Here is a 22,417-nt window from a genome sequence, read left to right as displayed (position 1 = left end):
TTGTAATACTTTAGGTTTTAAAAGAATTTAAATTAATTTAGAAATGACCAGTTTTGAAATTAGTTGAACTCCACATAACTTTCCATAAAATTATGTTGACTTCAAGTATTTTAGTTCTGCTGAAATAAGTAATATTATGAATTGAAATTATTTTCTTAATTGTGTACTATTGCTATATAGATATTGGTAACACATTAAGTGACATCATGTTGTCATTATCAAATTCTTTCAATAGAAATGTCATGAAATGTCCTCAAACTGACATGAGGAGTTAAAATATTTTATAATTAAGAAAGGAAGGACTAGGAAGGGACACTGTTTAAGATAATCAAAACTTATTTAATTTCCAAGAAAAGTTTTTGGTTCTTGAGCCTTTTTCATTTCATGGCATATTTTTTTTGCTGTGTTTGATTTTGAAAGTACTGATGATCAAAAAGCTGTCCCAGAAAGCCTTTCTTGTATGAACTGATGAAGGCTTGAGAAGAGCCAAAAATGTGTTTTGAAAATTAAACAAGTTTTTGTTACCTTAAGAAGCAGATTGTTTCTCTTTCTTTTATAATGGTACCAAGTTTTATTAGTTTTAAAGAATAGAGAAAACATCATCAATTTGAAAATGTCAATCTCCCAGAATTTACTGACATCTGATTGAGGTTTTTAAACTGTTTAAACACTTACAGGGCCTATTTAACCTGTCTTTCATTGGCTTGACTGTACTCACAAAAGAGTGGGTGGACATGGGAGAGAAAATTTCTGAGGTTTCCAATCCACATCTTCCAGATGTGGCTTTTATTGTCTTGTCCATTTAGCTATCATTGTGCAAGGTATTACAGGAAATCCTCATTAATTGAAACTCAGTTAGTTTGAAATCCCATTATTTTGTAACTACTTTTTTTCTCATCAAAGGATATAGAGGTTCACACGTTAAGGAATTTGGTTGGTTTGAAATATTTGAAATTTACTTTGAAATTTGAAGTAAAGATTCTTTCCAAACTGCAATATGCATATGTTAACTTTTTCATTTGGATCAAAGTTCCTCCATACTATAAGAAAACAATAGACCAAGAACAACTCTAATCTGGTCAATATGACTGCTTTTACAGTAACATATTTTCAGGTGTCACCTTACCCATGGACTGTTTTTTTCTTTCACTTATAAAATATGGCTGGTTTTCGTGATTGCAAGATTGGGCTATGAGTAGTAGATTGAGATATTTGTAGGACTCTTAAGCTAGTACATTTGGTGACTTATTACTTTTGGGTCACTTTAAAAATAACAGACTACATTTTGATGAATTCTGCTTTACTTTTTACAAACCTATCTGGCAACCTGTGAGATTCTCACTGGACACATTCTGTTTACCTTCACATTTATATTATTGTTGTTAATTATTAATTAATTAATTAACAAAAATAACATTCTGTATATATAGTCGTATTACATTTGTTACATGGCATTTGTCATATTGTATAGATATATGTAAATCTATAACTCACTAACAACAACAACAACAACAACAACGTTGAGGCAATACAATGCCAGAGTGGAGTTCGAGAATAAACAATGACTCTATTTCTTCATTCCATGTTTTCTTCATTCTCTGCTGGTGGATGAAGAAAACATAGATCATTCATCATTACATAGAGATGTGTTGCTGAAGTTTTTAGAGTCTCAGAATTTGAAGAAAAAACAGTCAGTTTATTTTTAATCAAATGCAGAATCCACATGTTAAAGCTTATTTATTATTTTTAAATTTATATTATCTACATTCAATGAGTTTAATGCCTTCTTCCAATCTAAAAAGTCTTTAATAACTCATCTTTACATAGTAAGTGTTCTTTTTATTAAATTATTAGCCTCTAACTATATTGAAACAAAAGTATTATCGGCTTATGAAGATAATATTGAAACTTTTAATCTATATAATCCACATAATTTATTGTTATCGAAAAAATTAATGTTGGGGTATCCACAAGAGCACTGATTAATGATTTAAGTAATACTGACAATGAATTATTTATTTTGAAATGTCTAAAGTTTTACCAAAAAGCAATGAGTGAAGCGTTTAAAAGATTTCCAATTGCAAACCATTTTTTTATAAATAGATTTTTTGCAAAAAAGGCAATATTTTTAATGTCAATAAAAAACTGTATATGTATTATAATTACATTATTGTTCATGTTGTTAACAATTTAATTATTTATTGTTCATTGTTTTTAACACAACTATTCTGTGTACAACTTTTATCGTATTGTATTAATAAAGCCATTCTATGATTTGGAAATTTGTTGTTTTTTGAGTAGCGACAAAGTAGTGACTTTTCAAAATATCTGTGGCGAAATCTGCGACTTTTATTTTAAAATGTAGCAACATTCACTTACGAAAAGTTGGGACTGTATATACTGTATACAGCTTAGATTAAACTCTGTTCACACCAAGCAGTTCCTCTTTTTCTTTACTCTGTTACCACACCCTGCATTTATTATGAGAACTTTTTAAATTGTGAACATGACCAATTCAGACATTAACATGTCACTTAATTTAATATGTTACTAATATCTATAAAGTGATAGCATAATATTAGGTAAATAATTTTTATTACTAATAGAATCAATATGATCAGTTAGCATAATTTTATGGAAAAATTATTTGGAGTCCAACCAATTCAATACTGATCATTTTTTAAATTAATTAGGATATTTTTAAAAGTCTAAAGCAATACAAATGAAAACACACATGAACTGGTTGAGACAAAAAAAGTTCACAGAAAACTGACAAAATACTGGTCAATGTTACTTTCGTTCTAATTCCTAAATATTATGGTAATATAAAGATTTTGAGAAAAGAATTTAGTACAAGGAACAATCAATTTTGTCATTTTAAATTTCACTTATTGTGTGGAAGCCATCTCCTTAAATTAAATTTGAGTTTTCAGACACTGTTATGGTACAAATGAAAAATTTTATGAAACAATCCAATATAAACATATAACAATGAAATGACAAAATTTTTAAAACTGGTACAAAGCACAGCTTCACAGACAAAAATGAACAAATGAATTTTACATTTTTATTTTTACTGTTTATTGTACTTAGTTTTCTTGTTTTTGTTTATTACTTTAGAATTTTATTTAATAAATAATTTGATTTGCATTTAAATTGTATACACACTCCAATTATTTTAAGCAAAGCATTACTGAATATGAAAATATTATTTTGCATTTTTTTCAAATTATTGCTTGAATTGAAAATTGGTCAATAGATTTTTAGCTTCAGTTTTTATTATCAGGTGGAGTTTATCACATTTTTTTACTCTTATATGTTGAATTATTTTAAATTAAAGTTATAGTTTCATTATGTAGTAATATTTATTTTATGGAAGAATTTAATTCTGTAGAGTATATTTAAAAACTTTTTTTTTTTGTTTTGTTATAATAAGTAAATTCCAAATTTTTTACATTGGTGAAGAGAATAATAGTAAAATATCACTAATTAAATAAAATATAATCATTTTTTAAATAAAAATTTATTACATTTATTTCTTGATGTTTATCATTTTAGTAAAAGTAATGAATTTAATGTAAAATGTATTACTTTTAAAATTTTAAATTGTTCAATACAATATTATAAATATCTCATCAGAAGAAAATGTAAGAATCACCTGGATAATTGTGTGAAACGTTTAAAATAACTCAAAACTTTTGTATTAAAAAAATAAAACATTTTAAATTTTCTTATTTGATAAAAAATGAAGAAATATTCTATCTTACAATAATTTAAATATAGTAGCCTATATAGTATTATTAACATTAAAAATAATATTTGTAATAATTGCTTGTATCTCTTTATTTGTAAAATATTTGAGTGAAGAGGCAGTCCTGAAATACTGAATTCAGATAACACTGAAATACAATATCTTTTTATTTAAAATTTATATAATTCAAAAAATTTGTTTTTGGCTAAATATCTAGAGTTGCATTGAATTTAGAAATTGCATTGAAGTTAGAAGTCATTTATAAAAAATGTTGTTGAATTATAATTATTATTCAGTTTGTTAGAAAATTGTTAAGAGTTTTAGATGATAATCATCATTTTAGTTTAAAACAACAGCTTGAATGATTACCTTACAAAATTATAAAATCTGTTTTATTTTTAACTTATCAGTTTTATAATAATTTCTCTTCACAATTTACATAATTTATAAATTAGCATTTTTTTTTTTAAAACAGAGATAATTTAAAAAATCTTAAACAAAAATACATACTTAAAATTACAAATACAGTTTATCATCATTTTTTTTATTCTGGGTTTAGTATTTTCAACTGTACAACACTTCTGAACATTTTGTACAATTTTTAAGAATTTTTTCATATATTAAACTATAATAAGTATATGACCAATATATTTAGTGAGGAAAATATTTTATCTAAAATTTTTTTTAGCCCTGAAGAAGAGAAACTAAATCATATATTATTAATGACTATACAAAATCCAGCTTATCCTATTACAGTGGTAAGTAGTAGTATTCTGTTGATAGTATTATTAAAAATATAATTAATTTTACTTCAGTGTAATGAAAAAAATAAAAATTTCTTAGAATTACAATGATGCTTCACTCTTATTTATTTGCAGTTTAATTATGATAATTTAATATCTAAATGGACCTTAAATCAAAAAATGTTTTTTATATATTTTTATCATTTATTTTTTAGTTTGATTATTGTTAATGAAAGATTTTATTTGTATGAATCAAAATATATAAAAATTTATCTTTGCAAAAATTAATTACACAATTTTTCCCAAAACAATATAATTTTACAGTTTTTTCTTATTATATAAAAAATTTTTACATGTTAAAAAAATTTTGAAATTTTTAATCTTGTAATTTGATTTCTGCTATATGGAAAAAGTTTTATTTAGCTTAAACTATTTTTCTTAAATAATAAAACTAATAATTATAAATATGAAATAGGAACCATAATTAATATAAATTATAGTTAATATTTGTTCAAGTTCCAAAAAGTTTTCATTATATTATACAGAATTAAATATGACAATATATTAATTTTTTATGAATAAAATATGAGAAGATATTTTAGATATACAGTATAAACCTGTCTAAAATGGGTATGCTATGAAACAAACCTGCATAAGCAGAAAATTCTGTTCCATATCATTGCATTCATTTTAAACTGGTTTTACTGTATAAATAGAAATTATAATTTGTTTCTAGACTTATCCATTGTTGCTGAATTTAACATTTTGTCAAAATTAGTTACAATTGTGGTAAGATGTTACTCTGTAGAATGTCATTAGTATAAAAATAGTTACCATTGTATAAGTTATGCAGGAAAAGTAGTTACATAATTGAATATAAGATGCAAAATTTATAACATACTGTGTATCACAAATAAGATTATAGCTAGTATGAGATCAGAAAAAAATAAGTGTAGAGTTGAATTTTCAATACAAATTGTTTTAGATAATTGCCAAGACAACAAAACATTAATAATTTAGCAGCATGACATTGCATTATATACAGAAAAGCAGGATGTAGTCTGTACATTTTGGAGATTGTTGTATCTGTGACAGTTTTTTCTTCTGACACAGATTGTGTGTGTGAATAAATACTATATCTCTAGTATGCAAATGTGTTCTTAATATATTGTATTACATTATGTTAGTCAAATATATTTTAAATTTTTAAACTTTATAATCAATATACTAAGTTAACATGTTTCTATAATAAAAAGGAGTTAAATTTTATCTGCTTATTATTCAAATTGCAGAAATAATTTACTAGAAAACATGGAAAATTGCAAACATAAATAGAAGGGAGAATAGGAAGTAAAAATCTCTGACAAGTTAATGAATTTTCTCTATTTTTGAAATTCTCATTTCTTTGATCATACACAGTTCTGAATAAAAAAATATCTTAAAATTTTGTTACATTAATTTTGTATTAAATTATTAGATGACACAAAGTAAAACCATTTAAATACATATCTTCAATATTTTCATTATAATAAATATACTTGATGTACATCAGTTTGTAGTTGTTTCACTGCTTTACAGAGAAACACCAGAAAACTAATGTAGACTGAGTTTTTGTATTCAGTAATGCCATCTAGTATCATTTTTACTATTTTGTGGAAAATTTTACATTATCTCAACTTGTCCATAAACTAACCACATAACACTACTTAATACTTATTCAATAGCAGACCATTTAGTTTGCTTTGAAAAGTAACTCAGATAAATAAATATGATCATTTTGCTATTAGTTATCATTTGATTGTCTTGACAATGCTCACATTAATATATCAACATTTTTAATATAAATATTTTATTTGATAATGATTGACAAGATGCTTGAGAATGTAAGTAAAAGAGAATAACAACTGATTAAAACATTAATCTTCTTAGCATGTGAAATGACTTCTCAAGCAGATAATTAAGAATATGTTTGATAATATATTATTTATATAAGATATTTGTCATTTTTATCTGATTTTTTAATGAAACTACTACTGAATAACTGTAACTAAGAAGGAAGAAAAATAATTTTGCTAGACAAATTATTAACAATTTAACTGTTGTATCTAATCAGTATTTGTTGTCATATCTTAAATACAGTCGATCCCCCTATAACACGGTAGATATGTTCCACTTTATAAGAATTTCGTGTTGTAGGAATCCTTAAATACATGAGCCAATCACAGCCTGGCACGTGTGCAGTTTACAGACTACGGCTGTTTGAAAGGTTTTCTTCCATAAAATTAATCGATTCTAGACTAATTTGACTCAACATTTCCAAAAGATGTATAATTTTTGTGGAATAATCCGTATAAACTATGCTATAAACAAAAAATTGTAGGATTACTTACCAAGAGTGCACCATTTGATGACGCCATTGCTTAAGCTTGTTTTCGTCGCGGAGCAGAGCACTAAACGGCAGGTGCATTTTCTGACAAGTTATTTTTCTGCAAAAAATTCGTTGAACGTTGGATACATCGTTAATAGAAATAATTTTTATGGCCATTGAATAAGAAATGTTTTTTTCACAAGAAATGTATAAAATTACAGTAATGTATTAGACTTACAGTACCTAATTTATATACTGTACAGACGATAGTAAACTCAATGTACCCACCTAAACTCTCTGTAGTGTGTAAGTAGTTCAGCTGCTTGTCCACTATTGGTCCAGATTCAACCAATCCTGTAGCAACACGAGTCAGCGATGATGTTTTACCGCATTTTACGAGTCTCTGTTAGAGTCTTTATACGAATAAGGTCACAATTTTTTCGTCGCGATATACAAATCCGCATTATATGAGCCCGCGTTATAGTGGGGTCTACTGTATGTTATTTTAAATGTTAAGAAATTTAAAAATACAGTAAACTCGCTAATCCAGTCATTCCTTGTAAAGTGAGGAACCAGATTAGTAAGCATATAGGTTTAAAGACAATGAATGATGTAATCAGTTGTGCTTTGGTACTGATTCTTTCTGGATGCAGCCAGGTAAGTAATAAGGCATGATAAAATGCAATACTGTACATAGAAATGAAACCCAAATAAACATGAAAACAGGATGTGTCACATGACAAAATTTTCATGGAAATGGAAGTGCATAGGCTGGAGTATGCCACTGGAGAGTATGCCAGATAATTGAAGGTCGGATTAGCAAATCAACTGTAATAATAATAATAATAATTTAATTTTAGTTCTCTTCTTGCCAAAGTTTTATTTTGCATATTTGATATATACAATAATCTAGAAATGAGTTATTTAATTTTAGGATGTGATACACACAATTTGCAATCCAAGTGGAAAAGTTCATCGTATTGTCATCTTTAAAAAAAATGGAGTTCAAGCAATGGTTGAATATCCTTTATGAAAAATTTAATTGTTTTATATATTGTATTAAACTCAAAAATTAAATATAAAATTTATGGTATAAAATGTAATTTTAAAGAACACTCAATTATTTACTGATAGTAATTCTGTTTTTTTTCCAGTATATTAAGTAATTTTATTTAATCAAAATGTGAAAAATAATTTTCATATTTTAAATTTATGTTTCGAGATATTTGAAATATATTAGTAACTTTATGTGATATTTGAGAGCTATAAAAAAAATATATGGATTTGTAAATGTCTGTTTAATACGTACTACTAGTCATTTTATGTGGTAAATCTGACTCAAAAATTGCAATACACTGGTACCTTGACTTACAAGTGCCCCAATGTATGAGTTTTTTGAGATATGAGCCATCTCTTGGCTGCTTTTTCACTTTGAGTTGAGAGCTAAAATTTGGATTACAAGCCAGTTTCAGATACTCATCGCTAATTGACGCAGTGAATGCCACAGTGAACCATAGATTAAGAAAAAGATGATGGAAAACTGCAGCAATTTTGTCAGTTTTGTTACTCTTTCAATGTCTGACAAGCTAGCTTATAGAAAAACACATGATTGAGTGCCGTAGGCATTAGTTCACTTCCATGTTCCATGTACCACTGTCTCTCATTTCTCAAATTTTTCATCTTTTCTTTCTTTATCCATGCAGCTAACACCACATCATCACAAAACCAGTTTATTGCAGTACATTGTGTCTTTATACAATATTTGTTATTTATAAGTATGTTTTTTTTATTTAAAAACATGTAACAAAAAATTTAGTGTTTTGGGAGTCTGAAACAGATTAATGGCATTTCAATTCATTTCAGTGGGGAAAATTGATTTGAGTTAAGAGTTCTGTCATGAATAATCTCATCAATACACACTGTAAAATATACAACTTACTTCAGACTCGAAACCAAAACAGTGCTTATTTCAAAATACCTTCACTGATGTTTTCGAACTTAGTTCTTCTTCAGATGAATAAAAGAAAACTGGCAGAATTGCTGTTATTCGAACTTATCTGTTTCATACGAATTCTGAAACGCAGTGTTCTAAGGAAACCCATGCACTGATCATCTTAAACTTGTGCATGCTCTGTAGATAGAAGGATCGCTTTTGGCTTCTCATGTATCATAAATAAGAGTTTTCTTTATCTGTACTTAGAGAAACTATAAAGAAATCGCCAAGAGAAAACAAGCCTCCTTAATATTTAGATGTCCCACTCTATTCAGAATGCTAAATAATGCAAAGGATACTCCACATCATAACAAATTAGCAGGAGTATACAGGATCCCTATAAAAGATCATAGGTGGGATAAAGACTTAGCATATGTGGGATCTACGAAAAGATCATTGGAGGTGAGGATCAAAGAACATAAAGCAGACATCCTACATAAAAGACATACTACAGCAGGGATGGCCAACTTTTGTGTACATAAGATCTACTTTTTATCTTAAAAATGTGTCGCGATCAACTTGTTGTCGTAGGCATAATCTAAGTCAGCGATGGGCATTCCGCGGCCTGAATCGCATAGAATGTGTATAAATATATCAATTTCCTAGCTTAAAGTGGGCCCCTTTATCCGATTTTTTTAAACAAATGAATTACGTAGAATGTTTCTTTATTAATAAAAACAGACTCAAATATTTTATTTTTTGTTCGTAAAAATAACATTAACTTATAGTATGCAGCAAAAATTCAAACGTTATTTTCTACAACTTATGTGTGTGAATAGTTTTTCCTGCAATGAATTTAGTAAAAATTAAAATGAGAAACCGGCTAACAGACTCACCTCGAAACTAATTTAAAACTAGCAGTGACTAATATTTAATCAAATATTTTTGATACATTACGTTTACATCAGTTCTAGAAGCTACATTAAGTATACTTATTCTATTTTATAATTATATATGAACAAATAATTGTGATTTACCAGCATTTCCCCCCTCTTTTATCTTGTACGTGGCCGGCGTTAGTTCAAAAGTTTTGAAATGCATCCCTTACACAGTAAAAGGTTGCCCATCCCTGGTCTAAGTAACGAGGGGGGGGAGGTGTGAAATACATACTAAGTTTAGATAGAAAAGAAAAGCCACAATTTAATTTAAAACATGAAGAAAAGGTACTTACATTTTAAACAGAAGAAAAATTGAAACTCACTTTCGGGGACCACCACTTCACCCTTCTTCTCTCTGCCGTGTCCTGACCTACTCTCTCTCTCCCTTCTTTTTTTCAGTTTTACGACCCTTTGTCTACATTTCTTATTCCCCTTTTACAACTGTACGCAAATGGATTGCACATGGACTGACAAAACCGCATCTGAGGGAGAACGAGGAGGTCCGATAACACTACAGTTGCGTTTGTGCGTTACATTCACGCGTTGCATTCAGTTACAACTTACAAGTGTAACATATTAAGTCAAGACATCATAAGCGATCGACCAAAATTGGTTTTGCGATCGACTTTTTGGCCACCCCTGTACTACAGCATTAACACAATATGCCACGGACCCTGACATACAAGCATTATTTGAGGAGGTAAAGATAATTTACACCACACAGCAACCACACCATTTGCGCTGGATGGAAGCAATATATATCTATAAAACAGCAAGAGAAGCTAAGTGTATAAACAATAAGAATGAACTATCCTTATCAATAGCATGGCAAACTCTTATTTATGATACATGAGAAGCCAAAAGCAATCCTTTAGCTATAGAGCATGCGCAAGTTTAAGACGATCAGTGCACGGGTTTCCTTAGAACACTGCATTTCAGAATTCATATGAAACAGATACGTTTGAATAACAGCAATTCTGCCAGTTTTCTTTTATTCACCTGAAGAAGAACTAAGTTAAAAAATGTTAGTGAAGGTATTTTGAAATAAGCACTGTTTTGGTTTCGAGTCTGAAGTAAGTTCTATCATGGAATGAATTAATCTTGTAAGTCAAGGTATCACTGTATTTTTGTGTGTCATATTAAAATGTCATTGTTTGAAATAAAAACTTAGTTTTAGGATCACTGTTTTACTGCAATTGGTGTTTTGGAGAGTATATGAAAATTTCATTGTTACTTTTATAATTTCAACTACTAATGCTTTTAACAATTTGTAAAATGTTCTCTTTAACAGTCTAAAATCCTTAAGGTAAATTTTCTGTCTGAATTTATTTGCATGTTATTTAAAATTGATTATCACAAAAATTTACAAAATTTAAAATTTTGAATTTGTTATCTATCAGATTAACTTTGCATCTGAGAGAGAGACTTTTTTTGTAATTTGTTAGATTAAGTTGGATCTGATTCTATTAGTCAAGAAAATTGTTAGCAAGAAAGAGCTACAGAGACGACTTAGTAGGATCTTGCAAGCTACATGTGGCCATGGGCTGCTCATCACATTTCAAATCAAATTCTATTACAGTTTTTTTTCTGAAATAGTCAGTTGTCTATTTTCTTTGTGTTTGTAATGAACTCTTTGGATATATGTGTATGTGACAAAAATATTCTTTAGAAATAGTAGATTGTTGATTATCCATGTTTCAAAGTAATGAAAACAGAACATTTACCACAGCTTGAAGATTATGAGTATATTTCATAAAAAAATTAATAAAAAAAAACATTTGATGAAAGCAGAAAAAAACCAAAAATGACATTTTGCAATGGAATTCATAGTGAGTTCTCAGAGTAGACTCAAAAAAGAGTAAAGTAAAGATTATCAATAATATAGTTTGTGTAAAAATTATAAGATTAAAGGAAGTTTACTACATAGGGTAAGAAATTCAAAGAATTTCATAATTATTTTGTGTGTGTCAAAGAACGTAAAAAAACTACATATTGAATTTTTTCCAAAATGAACATTCTGATGGTTGGAAAAAAAGTTAAAAACATATACATAAAAAATATGTTTCACTTAAATTAAGTCTTAAGAGGAGTGTTTTATTCCTAATACTTACAAGGGAAACTTAGCAGTTTGTAATCACAAGTTCAATGAAATTTTGTGGATGTGTTATACTAAAACTCTACCAAAGCCACAGGACCCATTATTCTGTCAAAATTTTCTCAAGAATGCCTGAAGTTTTTCTACAACCATTAATACCAATACAGAAGACTGATTCACAAAGTTCTGATATAGTATGATTAGTTAATCTGTCAAACTTTTAGGTTCAATCTTCATATACAAGGTTTTTTTATTTTTACATTTATAATTCATTCTTATGATTTTAAAATTTGTTATATACAATTTTTATGCTGTTTTAATTATTGAAAGTAAAATTTATTACTCATTATAGTATATCAGGAAATTTAAAACAAATTTTTTACAATTTAAGGTTTTTGCCAAAAATATATATAGTCAAACTTTGTTAATTTGAATTCTCAGACATTCTACTCATCAGAAATAACTATATTGTTCCAGTCATTTCCCTAAGCCAGGGATTCTCTAAGTGAGTGCTGCAACATCCTGAGGTGTCGTAAAGAGTAAACGGGCTTCGAAGGCTAATGGAACTTTCTATCTAGACTAGATTGTTCCCATAGCTTGTAGAACTTCTAGATTTATATAGCATACTATCGGACATTGTTGAAGTTTTGTGAAATTGTAAGTAGGTGGCGCAGCTAGTATAAATGCAGCATCACTTCGGTGAACCAGTTCAGTTCCTAAATAACAATCGAAGAGTAAATATTTGAGAAGAAAAGTAAATGGTTTTAAGACACCTGTTACCAGAGGATGTCTGCTTTGTTTCAATGTGTACTTTGTATTTTTGTATAGTTGTAAGAAAATGGAAAGATTTTTATTAAATAAGCAAATTGACAGTTTAAGTGAGATGTGAGAATCATCAATCATCGACAAGTGGTGGGGTAGCAAAGAAACAGAAATATCATAAATATGACGATAACTATTTGAATTTTGACTTTACTTCAGTAGAAGTAAACAATGAAGAGAGGCAGCAGTGTGTGTTCTGTTTAAAGGTTCTAACACTCTGAGTGTATGCTCCCAAGTAAGCTAAAGCAACATCTCAAGACCAATCACTCTAACATGGTTGAAAAATCCCGCTAATTCTTTATTAGGAAGTTGCAAGATTTACAAAAGGAAAAAAGTATGTTTACTGAACATGCCACAGTACCAAGCAATGCACTGCTAACATCTTTTAAGGTCATATACAGAGTGGAAAAGTGCAAAAAATCTCTCACCATTGCATAAGAGCCTATTATACCGACTGCTCTTGACATATTATGCTGGGAGAATCAGTGGGAAAATTAATTTCAAAGATACCTTTGTCAAACTATTAGTCGAAGAATCCGTCATATAGCTTTGGATATCAATGACCAATTAATAGAGAAAATGAAAGGCAGGGAATTTGGTCTGCATCTTGATAAGGCTACTGACAGTAACAAAGATGCACACCTTACTTGTTATGTGCGTTTCCTGGATGATAATATTGGTGAAGACCTTCTGTTCTACAAAAGCATCATTGGAAGTGCAAAGGCTCAACACTTATTTGAGATGCTTGACAACTTTTATAATCTAAAATGATTTGGATTGAGAAAAGTGCATCAGTATAGGTACTGATGGAGCTCAATGAATGTCTGGTTGCTATGGAGGATTGCAGGTGCATGCGATGCTTATTCTCAGTAAAGCACTGCATGCTAGATGGACCCATTGCATCATACATAGGGAAGCACTTGCATCAAAGTTGAAGAGATCTCAATTGAATTTGGTATTAGAACGTGTCATAGATGTAAAATACATAAAAACTAGGCCACTGAAAAGTGGCCTAGTTTTTATGTATTTTTTCAAAAAGCTATGCATGGACAGATTTTTCAAAAAGCTATGCATGGACATGGCAGCTGAACAAATGTCACTGCTATACTACTGCAGTTCATGATGGCTTTCATGTGACGTCTTATCCCATGCATTCAAGCTATATCAAGAAATTCACACTTTTTTACAAGAGGAATGTCATGAAAGCTTCAGGTACTTTGCCAAACCCAACTTTTTGCTGAAACTAGCATATTTTTGTGATATATTTGACAAGCTGAATGCCTTTAGTCTATCTCTGCAAGGCAATAACATGTACATTTTGAAACTTTTGGAAAAGGTTGTGGCATTGAGGAAAAAGCTGCAGTTGTGAATAAGGAAAATCAGTGAGGATGGCGGTCAACATTATTTCCCTGAATTGCACAAATATGTGGCCTGTAATAAAGTCCTTGTTTCATAAGACTTGCTGTCCCTTCTCAAGGAATACCTCTAAAAGCTCAGTGACTGGTTTGTAAAATACTTTGAAGAAGACAATGTTGAGAAATTTGCATGGATCCAAGATCCTTTCCATGTTCAAGCTTTACCAGAATTCAGTTCGCGGGAAGAAGTGCGTCTAACTGAACTCTCTGGTGACAACAACCTGAAAACAAAATTTGCTTCTTCTGATTTAGTGGAGTTTTGGATATCAATCAAAAATGAATATTCAACTCTGAGTTCAAATGCTGTAAGGAACCTAATCACCTTTGTGACAATGTATTTATGTAAAGCCGGATTTTCAGCTCTAGCTATAATAAAAAGTAAATATCGTTCAAAAATCGATGTGGAGCAAGAAATGAGAATGGCAGTGTCAAATCTTATTCTGCATTTTGAAAAAATGTGTGGCAATCAGCAAACTCAACCATCACATTAACTTACTTGTTGTTGAAGGTTTTCACCATTTATTTCAAATTTTTGTATTTTCATATTTTAGTTTGATGGTTCTTGTGATTCAGTTTTAATAAATGCGAAGCTTCACATTGTGAGGTTTATCTTAAGAGTTGTTTTCATTTCTGTGCCTGATTTATCTCATTGTACACACACTTTGACAAGGGTGCCAGGACAAAATACTAAAACTGTAAGTGCTCCATGGATTGATAAAGTTTGGGAACCACTGCCCTAGGACATGTATTTTTTATCCAGTTTAATATGGCAGTTTTGTGTTTTTGTAGTAATTGTGGTTTTCTTCAGAGTTTTCATTAACATGTGAATGGATTTTTTAAATAGACAGTATTTTGGCAAATTGGCATTGATATCACAGACATGATCTCTCTTGATATATTTTTGTTTGAAATGTAGCAATTTATTTATTTTCTAAGAGAGATTTTTAAAGATTACTTGGATGTTTTGTTTAATGATATTGTTCATCAATTTTTAAAACATCAGTGACAATAGTTTTAGATCTTTCTATTCTCAACATGTAAATTTTATGAACTTCACCATCTGTAAGCTCCTTTCCATAAGGCGTTTTGTCTACTGCTATTTATCCAAGATTCTGTCAAGTTGTTTTTGTCTACTTACACTGGAAGCATATGTACTTCAATTTACAAGTGAAAATTTTCATACACATTGCTACGTTTTGTATTATGTTTTTGTAATTGTATAATTACTGCGCACACAAAACTACATTTTATTTTTGACCCTGTTAATGAACCATCCATAAAGTAGACCCAATATGAATAAATCTAATTTCTTTAAAATTAAAAAGAAAAATGTATAATTTTAAAATAAGCATTTAAAATTATTTATAAAGTAAATATGTTTAAAGGCTATGTACTTCCTATAAGCCATTTAATTAAGAATCAACGCATGGCGGTAATCAACTATCATCCCTCCGTAATTTTAATTTATGTTCTATTTCTTTAATGTTCTTTTTACTTTATCATTTAACTGATAAAGATCGTTAAAGATGATCGAAAACGTTTTTACGATATTAAATTATTTGCTGGAATATTTAAAAAGGTGATAATTTTGATTAATTCTTTCTAGTTCCAGTACAAGTTAATATAAATAACCACAACTCAAAGCCCGAATAGTATATATAATAAATTGCCAAACGATCGCCTAAATATTGGGCTATTATATGGCTAATTAAATGATTAGAATAAAGTAATTTGTCATTAGAGGTAGGTGTTAGGTGCCATCTCTTAAGTAAATTAATAATTAAAATTAAATAAATAAATTATTAAATTAATTTTAGAACCTTCTGGAATAAAAGAACTGGCCCAGGACGGGGCTTGAACCCACAACCTCCGCTTGCCAGTTACGCCACCTGGACCCCCAAGCGATTGGGGTCGTGGGTGATGAAGTGGTCCCCAGTCAGTGATGTATTTAACCAAGTAAGGTTATATCTAATCTAATATACTTCTGGAAGCGAAGACTCGCTCGGGGTCCGGGTGGCGTAACTGGCAAGCGCACTGCACGGCAAGCGGAGGTTGCGGGTTCAAGCCCCGTCCCGGGCCAGTTCTTTTATTCCAGAAGGTTCTAAAATTAATTTAATAATTTATTTATTTAATTTTAATTATTAATTTACTTAAGAGATGGTGCCTAACGCCTACCTCTAATGACAAATTACTTTATTCTAATCATTTAATTAGCCATATAATAGCCCAATATTTAGGCGATCGTTTGGCAATTTATTATAGTACAAGTTAATATTTTTATAAGCCATTTAGGTACATTGATAGTTATGCTTTTTTTTTTCTTTCAGCCATCTGCAAACATTTATGAATTTAGCCAAAAATTATCACATTATTAGATTTATTATGAGATTGCAATAGAAGATGGTACTAAACCTGCATTTTTTTTTTACATTTTAGTAATTCTTTCCTGAGGTATTAAATTTATCATACTTGTAGATTTTCACATACTGTGTTAGTTTAATTCAATGTTTTGTTTATCTTAAAAATGAATTAGATTTTATGAGAATAAAATTCTCTTCTCAATTGACTTGTTTTTAGTTTGAATTTCATCTGTTAAAATGCTGATAAAAATTAAGATTTCTTAACAATTTGAACATTTGATAGCATTGAATCAGCTAAGAGAGCAAAAGAATCCCTAAATGGTGCAGATATATATTCTGGATGTTGCACTTTGAAAATAGAATATGCTAAGGTAAGTTTTTTATTAATAATATTGATGCAATGATTATCAGTTTTTAACGATTATGATAATTTTCATAATATCTCTGAAATTTGAGGACACTTTAATGCAAAGGTGATCATCCTGCTGCCTCCATTAATATTTTTTGTGGCTCACATCACCCAAAATATTAAAAAATATATAAATTTTCCAACTTACAGAAGTATGCTGTAAAAATTCTGTTATTTTCTACAATTTAGCTGATTTTTTGCTTAACTTTTTACTAACAGACTAAAACTAATTTAAAACTAGCAGTGAATAATATTCAACCGAATATTTCAGATATATTACTTTCACATCAGTGACAGAAGTCAGATTAACTATACTTACACTAATTTATAATCATATATGAATAATTGTCGTTTGTCTGTCAATTGCAGACAAATGACAATTATTTGTCATTTGTCTGCATTTTATTTTTCTCTTGTTTGTGACCCATGTCAGTTTGAAAGTTTTAAATATGGCCCTTAGGCTGAGACTCCACTACCATAAAAACGGCGTAAAAACCCCTCTCTGTAAAAGCTTTTACCATCCACCAATCAGAAGTCAGTTAAATCTAGGTCATTGTGACGCGGTGTGAAAATGGCAAAAAATGAGCTTTTGTGTACGTTCCCTCATGGCTACTCTAGAATAGATCCGGAAAGATTTATTGAAAACATCCGAAAGTATTCATGTATCTACAACAAGAAGTATCCCGATTATAATAATGGATGCCTAAATCATGCGATACAGACGGCCAAAGGAAAATCCTTCAATTTAGAGGAGTATATAATGAAAAAAGCTAAGCTTAATAAGTGCTGTATATTATCTTAATTAATAATGCGATAATAAAAGTTAATATATGAAAGTAAAGATATTATTTTTACTACATTTGTAATTATAATACAGAAAAAACTTGTAGAATATAATCATTGTCTTTATAACTTCGATAGTACCGTTGCCATAAAGGTAATAGGTCCGGAGGTCCGGCTAGCGTAAAAACTTTGCTAGCCGGACCTCCACCACAATTCAGACGCAAACAGGTTACGTGATTAAAAGTTTTTACGCCTGTTTTTACACTAGTGGAGTCTTGGCCTTACATAAAAAAAGGTTGCCCATCCCTGCTTTAATGTAAAATTGTATTTGAATCAAATTTAGATTATATATTGGAGAATCTGCTAATTCTATGAAAGAAAAGATATAATTTATATAGAAGATTGTCTAAAAAATTATGCTTACAGACATGGTATTAGTAAAGTTAGCTAGTAGATAACAGAAGATTAAATTCAAGTTGACTTAAAGAAATTTTTAAAATGTTCAGATTGAATTTATATATTAATAAAGATTCATTAAACTTCTGTTCATTTATTTTATTTAACTTACTTTATATATGTGCAATATTATGAGTTGAAAAAAATGTTAATAATGGAATGGCTAAAAACTAAGTACATTTTTCATTTATATATTTTAACATTGTAATTGCAGCCAACCAGATTAAATGTTCATAAAAATGATAATGAAAGTTGGGACTACACAAATCCTTCACTTGGTAAGTAAAATGAAGCTTTTTGATGATTAGATATGAAACAAAAATTTTTTTTTATATTGACCTGAATGAATATATGACATATTATTCTATAATTAATGATAATGAAAGTTGGGACTACACAAATCCTTCACTTGGTAAGTAAAATGAAGCTTTTTGATGATTAGATATGAAACAAAAATTTTTTTTTATATTGACCTGAATGAATATATGACATATTATTCTATAATTAATTATTTCAAAAATTTTTTTGTATACATACATTCTGTATTATTTCAGAATATATATTGAATATAGGAATATATAGAATTTTATTCTAGATTATTAAATGTTGAAATTACTAATTTANATTTATTATTAAATAATTATTTTAATTACTGATTATTTAAAATTTTTTTACATAAAATTTTCAATTTAAATTAAAAAATAAAATACATAATAATCACAATATTTCATGCATTACATTACTAATAAGCATTTATTTATAAATTGTAAACCAAAACAATATTTCTAATTTTCCAAGTAAATTTAAAATTAAACATTATGATTATATGTTTATATACTTTCAATATATGTATATTAAAGAGAGACCACAATTCATTTTATCAAGTAGATATGATATACTATATAATTCACTTATTTCCAATTTCAGTAAATCTCATAGAAATTACCTAACATTTATTTTATATGACTACTTTATGAATTGCATGCCCTATTGATAATTATTTTAATTAAAAAAAATTGTTAAATATATATATGCTATATGTCCATGTGATATATATATTTTTAAATATATATATAAATATATACAGTACAATGCCTGATATAAATGCTTTCCATCATACAAAAATAAAATTAGATATCCAGTTGCTATTTTATAGGAAAATACATGCTTTTTCAACTTAATAACTTGAAACCAAATAAATGTATTTGGAGATTTGGTTAGCAAAAAATTGCATTTATTTTGATAAGAGAATCTGAAAGTTTAACTATAAAAGAGGCAACAAGAGCAAATTTTGTAGATAACATAAATGGAAAATGTAAATTGTTTTGATTTTAAACATCATTAATTAGTATATATGAAACACCCAAAATCAGTTTTAATATTGGAGAAGGAATTTAAATAAACTATAATTACAATAATTCAATGATATTTAGCTTACTTTTGCAAAATAGTCTCAAAATTTTAAAAAAAATTAATTTCATTTAATGTTACTGTATTTAAAATTTTTTATGATGACAGTTTATGAAATTAATGCAATTATTTTTTTTTATTTGAGATTACATTTATTTTTTTATCAAGTAGAAATTTAAATAAAATTGAATTAACCAAATAAAAATAGGAAATAAATATTTGAGAGAATATATTATTTTTTTTTCTAAGTAATTCAGCTGATGTATTAAATAAAATGCTGACAATATTATAATCAAACATTAAAATTTAGGAAGCTCAATTTATATATTTGCAAATTACAATATGCTCAAAAATATTGCTAAAATTGTTAAAAATGGAAACTGGTATAATGTTATATAAAATATTCTTTCTTATAACCCCAGGACTAGTGACTTTTTTATCATGTCTCATTTTCAATTATCTGTATTGAACAGAGATCCAAGAACTCTAATCAGCTTTCATTTAGCAATGTATTTTGGATTGAGATAACTTTTTTCAATTCCTCTTCAGGCTACAGATTTAAAAAAAAAATACATTAATATCTCCTAAAAATTAGAGGTCTTGGTTTCTGTTCAATACAGATAGTTGGAAAACAGTCATGATAAAGTCACTAGTTTCAGGATTATAAGAAGGAATATTTTATATAACAATATGCTCAGTTTTAGATAATGCAATAAATGAGTTTTAAGTTAATTATTTCATCAGTAGATACAAAATTATTCAATTTTTTTCATATATAAATTTAAGTGAACTTATTTTAAGTGTTTATAACAATTTTTGCATTTGAATTTTTTTATTAACATATAAATTTAAAAATCTTTAATGATTTAAATAGAGAAGAGTATGAATGTGTTCAAAAATTAATCATTGAGCACAGTTTATGTATATCCATTATAGAAAATTTTTTTGTTATTGTATTTAAATTATAAGAGAGGATTCTAAATTCAGTTAGAATTTCAGAGAGAAATTATGTAGAATTTATTAAATGCCTCAGTCTCCAAATATATCTTTGTAAATAGAAATATTTTTAGTTACAAGAATTTTGAATTGTTGAAATTTTTAAATATAAAAGAAAACAATTTAAACTGTTTATGCAGGCCAGTCCCACAGTTCTTGGCTGGACTATTTCATTACGAAAATTATTCACTTACATTAATAACAAAACAACACTAAAAATATAAACTAATGAATGAACCACATCCATCTCATCTGAATAGCAGTGATCCATAAGAAAGTATATTTGACTCATTTAGTTCATCATTTCCTTTTAAATGCATAAACTAGCCAAGAACGTTGGAATGGATTGTAGAAAATCATTTCATTTTAATGTACATTTTTCAACATTATAAACATCATTTGTATGTCTTTTTAAGGAAATATTTATGCAGAAAAATATATAAAATTTTGAAGAGCATTGAAAATGTTTTTCTTATCCTTCAAAACGGTCTTATCCTATATATAAAATAGAATTATTTGAATCATAAATCACTTTTATCATTATTTTGTTTATATAGATTAATAATAAAGTTTTGAAATATTATTATTTTGGAATATTAAATTACTTTTTTTGAAATACAATTTAAAATCACTAAAATAAAAAATGGAAGAATTATTCTTTTATCTTATAGATCTTAACTTAATTTTATTTTTCTGCTAAGCAGTTTCACTATTATTAAAAATTATGATTTGAAATTTGCACAATTTTCATATAGCAGTAAATATTGATTATTCTGGATAAATAATAAATATATGACATTTTCTGTGCTCTTCAATATATTTTGAAAGTATGCTAATTGCATCAAACTGATAATCACTTGCAATGTAAATATATAATTCAGATAATTTTAAAATACCATATTTACTTGAATAATGGCCACTTTCATTTCTTACATCAGAATGTGTATGTAGTTTTAAAAATTTTTGAATTAATTTTGAGAATAAAATCCTGAACTTTTTATTTGTTACTTTCAACTTAGTAAAGTATTTGTAAATAAATTGATTTCTTTTTGCATTGAATTTTTTCAGTATATCATTTTGTATCTTATGAATTTGGTATAAAAATTTAAATTAGTTGTATATTAGAAATTAGTTTTAATGTTTTATACATATGTTTAGTTACAAATGTTGTTATACAAATGTATAACAAATGCATGCAATATAGAAAACCAATATGAATTTTAGAAATGTTTAATTGATAATACATTTTTTTAATAAATTATTTTCATAGATTTGTACAGCAAGTGCTCACTTAACATTTTTGATAGGTTTTTGGAAACCGACATTAAACAAAATGACATGTAATACCAGTTTTACCACAGGCTAAATGATATAAACAAGAGTTAAGTTTCTACAACATATTTCTGGTCACAAAAATTCACCAAACTTTTAAAGACTGAGCTCTTCTAATACAAAAGATTGAAAAAAAAAAAAAAAATGTTAGCTATATGTATCTTATATATATATATATTTAAGAAAGAGGTAAGAAAGAACACATAACATAATTACAGTACACCATTGATTATCCGACCCTCACATTGGTTAACTGACCGTGTTCTAGTAGGCAAATTCAAATGTCTGCTAGTGATGTGGCGCAACAATATTTGGCTATGTCTTGGCTACTTTAATAATATTTTTACATGTTTTAGCTGGCAACAGTGGCTCAACCATGAAAGGGGGCCAGTATTTAAACGAGGTTTAATTTTCTAATTTTTAACGATACAATAGCGACGATTATTATTTTAAAAAATTTTTGTTAGGCTTAACATCGATGAAAATTCAACGCGAAGTAGGTTAATAGCGATATACTAATATACTAATTACATGGGATATAATAATATACTACACTAATAATGGATTTTTTCATACTTTTCGGTTATCCGACTTTTCAATTATCCG

General features: G+C 27.9%; 1 protein-coding gene across 1 annotated transcript in view; it reads left to right on the top strand.

Moving 5' to 3' along the window:
* Positions 1-22,417, top strand: part of LOC111642151 (heterogeneous nuclear ribonucleoprotein L-like) — a 133,598-nt gene that overhangs the window by 42,590 nt on the left and 68,591 nt on the right. The window contains exons 3-6 of the mRNA XM_023388427.1: positions 4,440-4,509; positions 7,797-7,882; positions 16,700-16,796; positions 18,288-18,351. Of these exons, the coding sequence (XP_023244195.1) occupies positions 4,440-4,509; positions 7,797-7,882; positions 16,700-16,796; positions 18,288-18,351 (317 nt within the window). The remainder of the gene's footprint in view (positions 1-4,439; positions 4,510-7,796; positions 7,883-16,699; positions 16,797-18,287; positions 18,352-22,417) is intronic.

The sequence above is a fragment of the Centruroides sculpturatus genome, unplaced genomic scaffold, assembly GCF_000671375.1.
Source record: "Centruroides sculpturatus isolate CEXI.00-Female unplaced genomic scaffold, Cexi_2.0 scaffold1541, whole genome shotgun sequence".
Taxonomy (NCBI): Eukaryota; Metazoa; Arthropoda; class Arachnida; order Scorpiones; family Buthidae; genus Centruroides; species Centruroides sculpturatus.
This window is presented reverse-complemented; position numbering and strand designations above follow the sequence as displayed.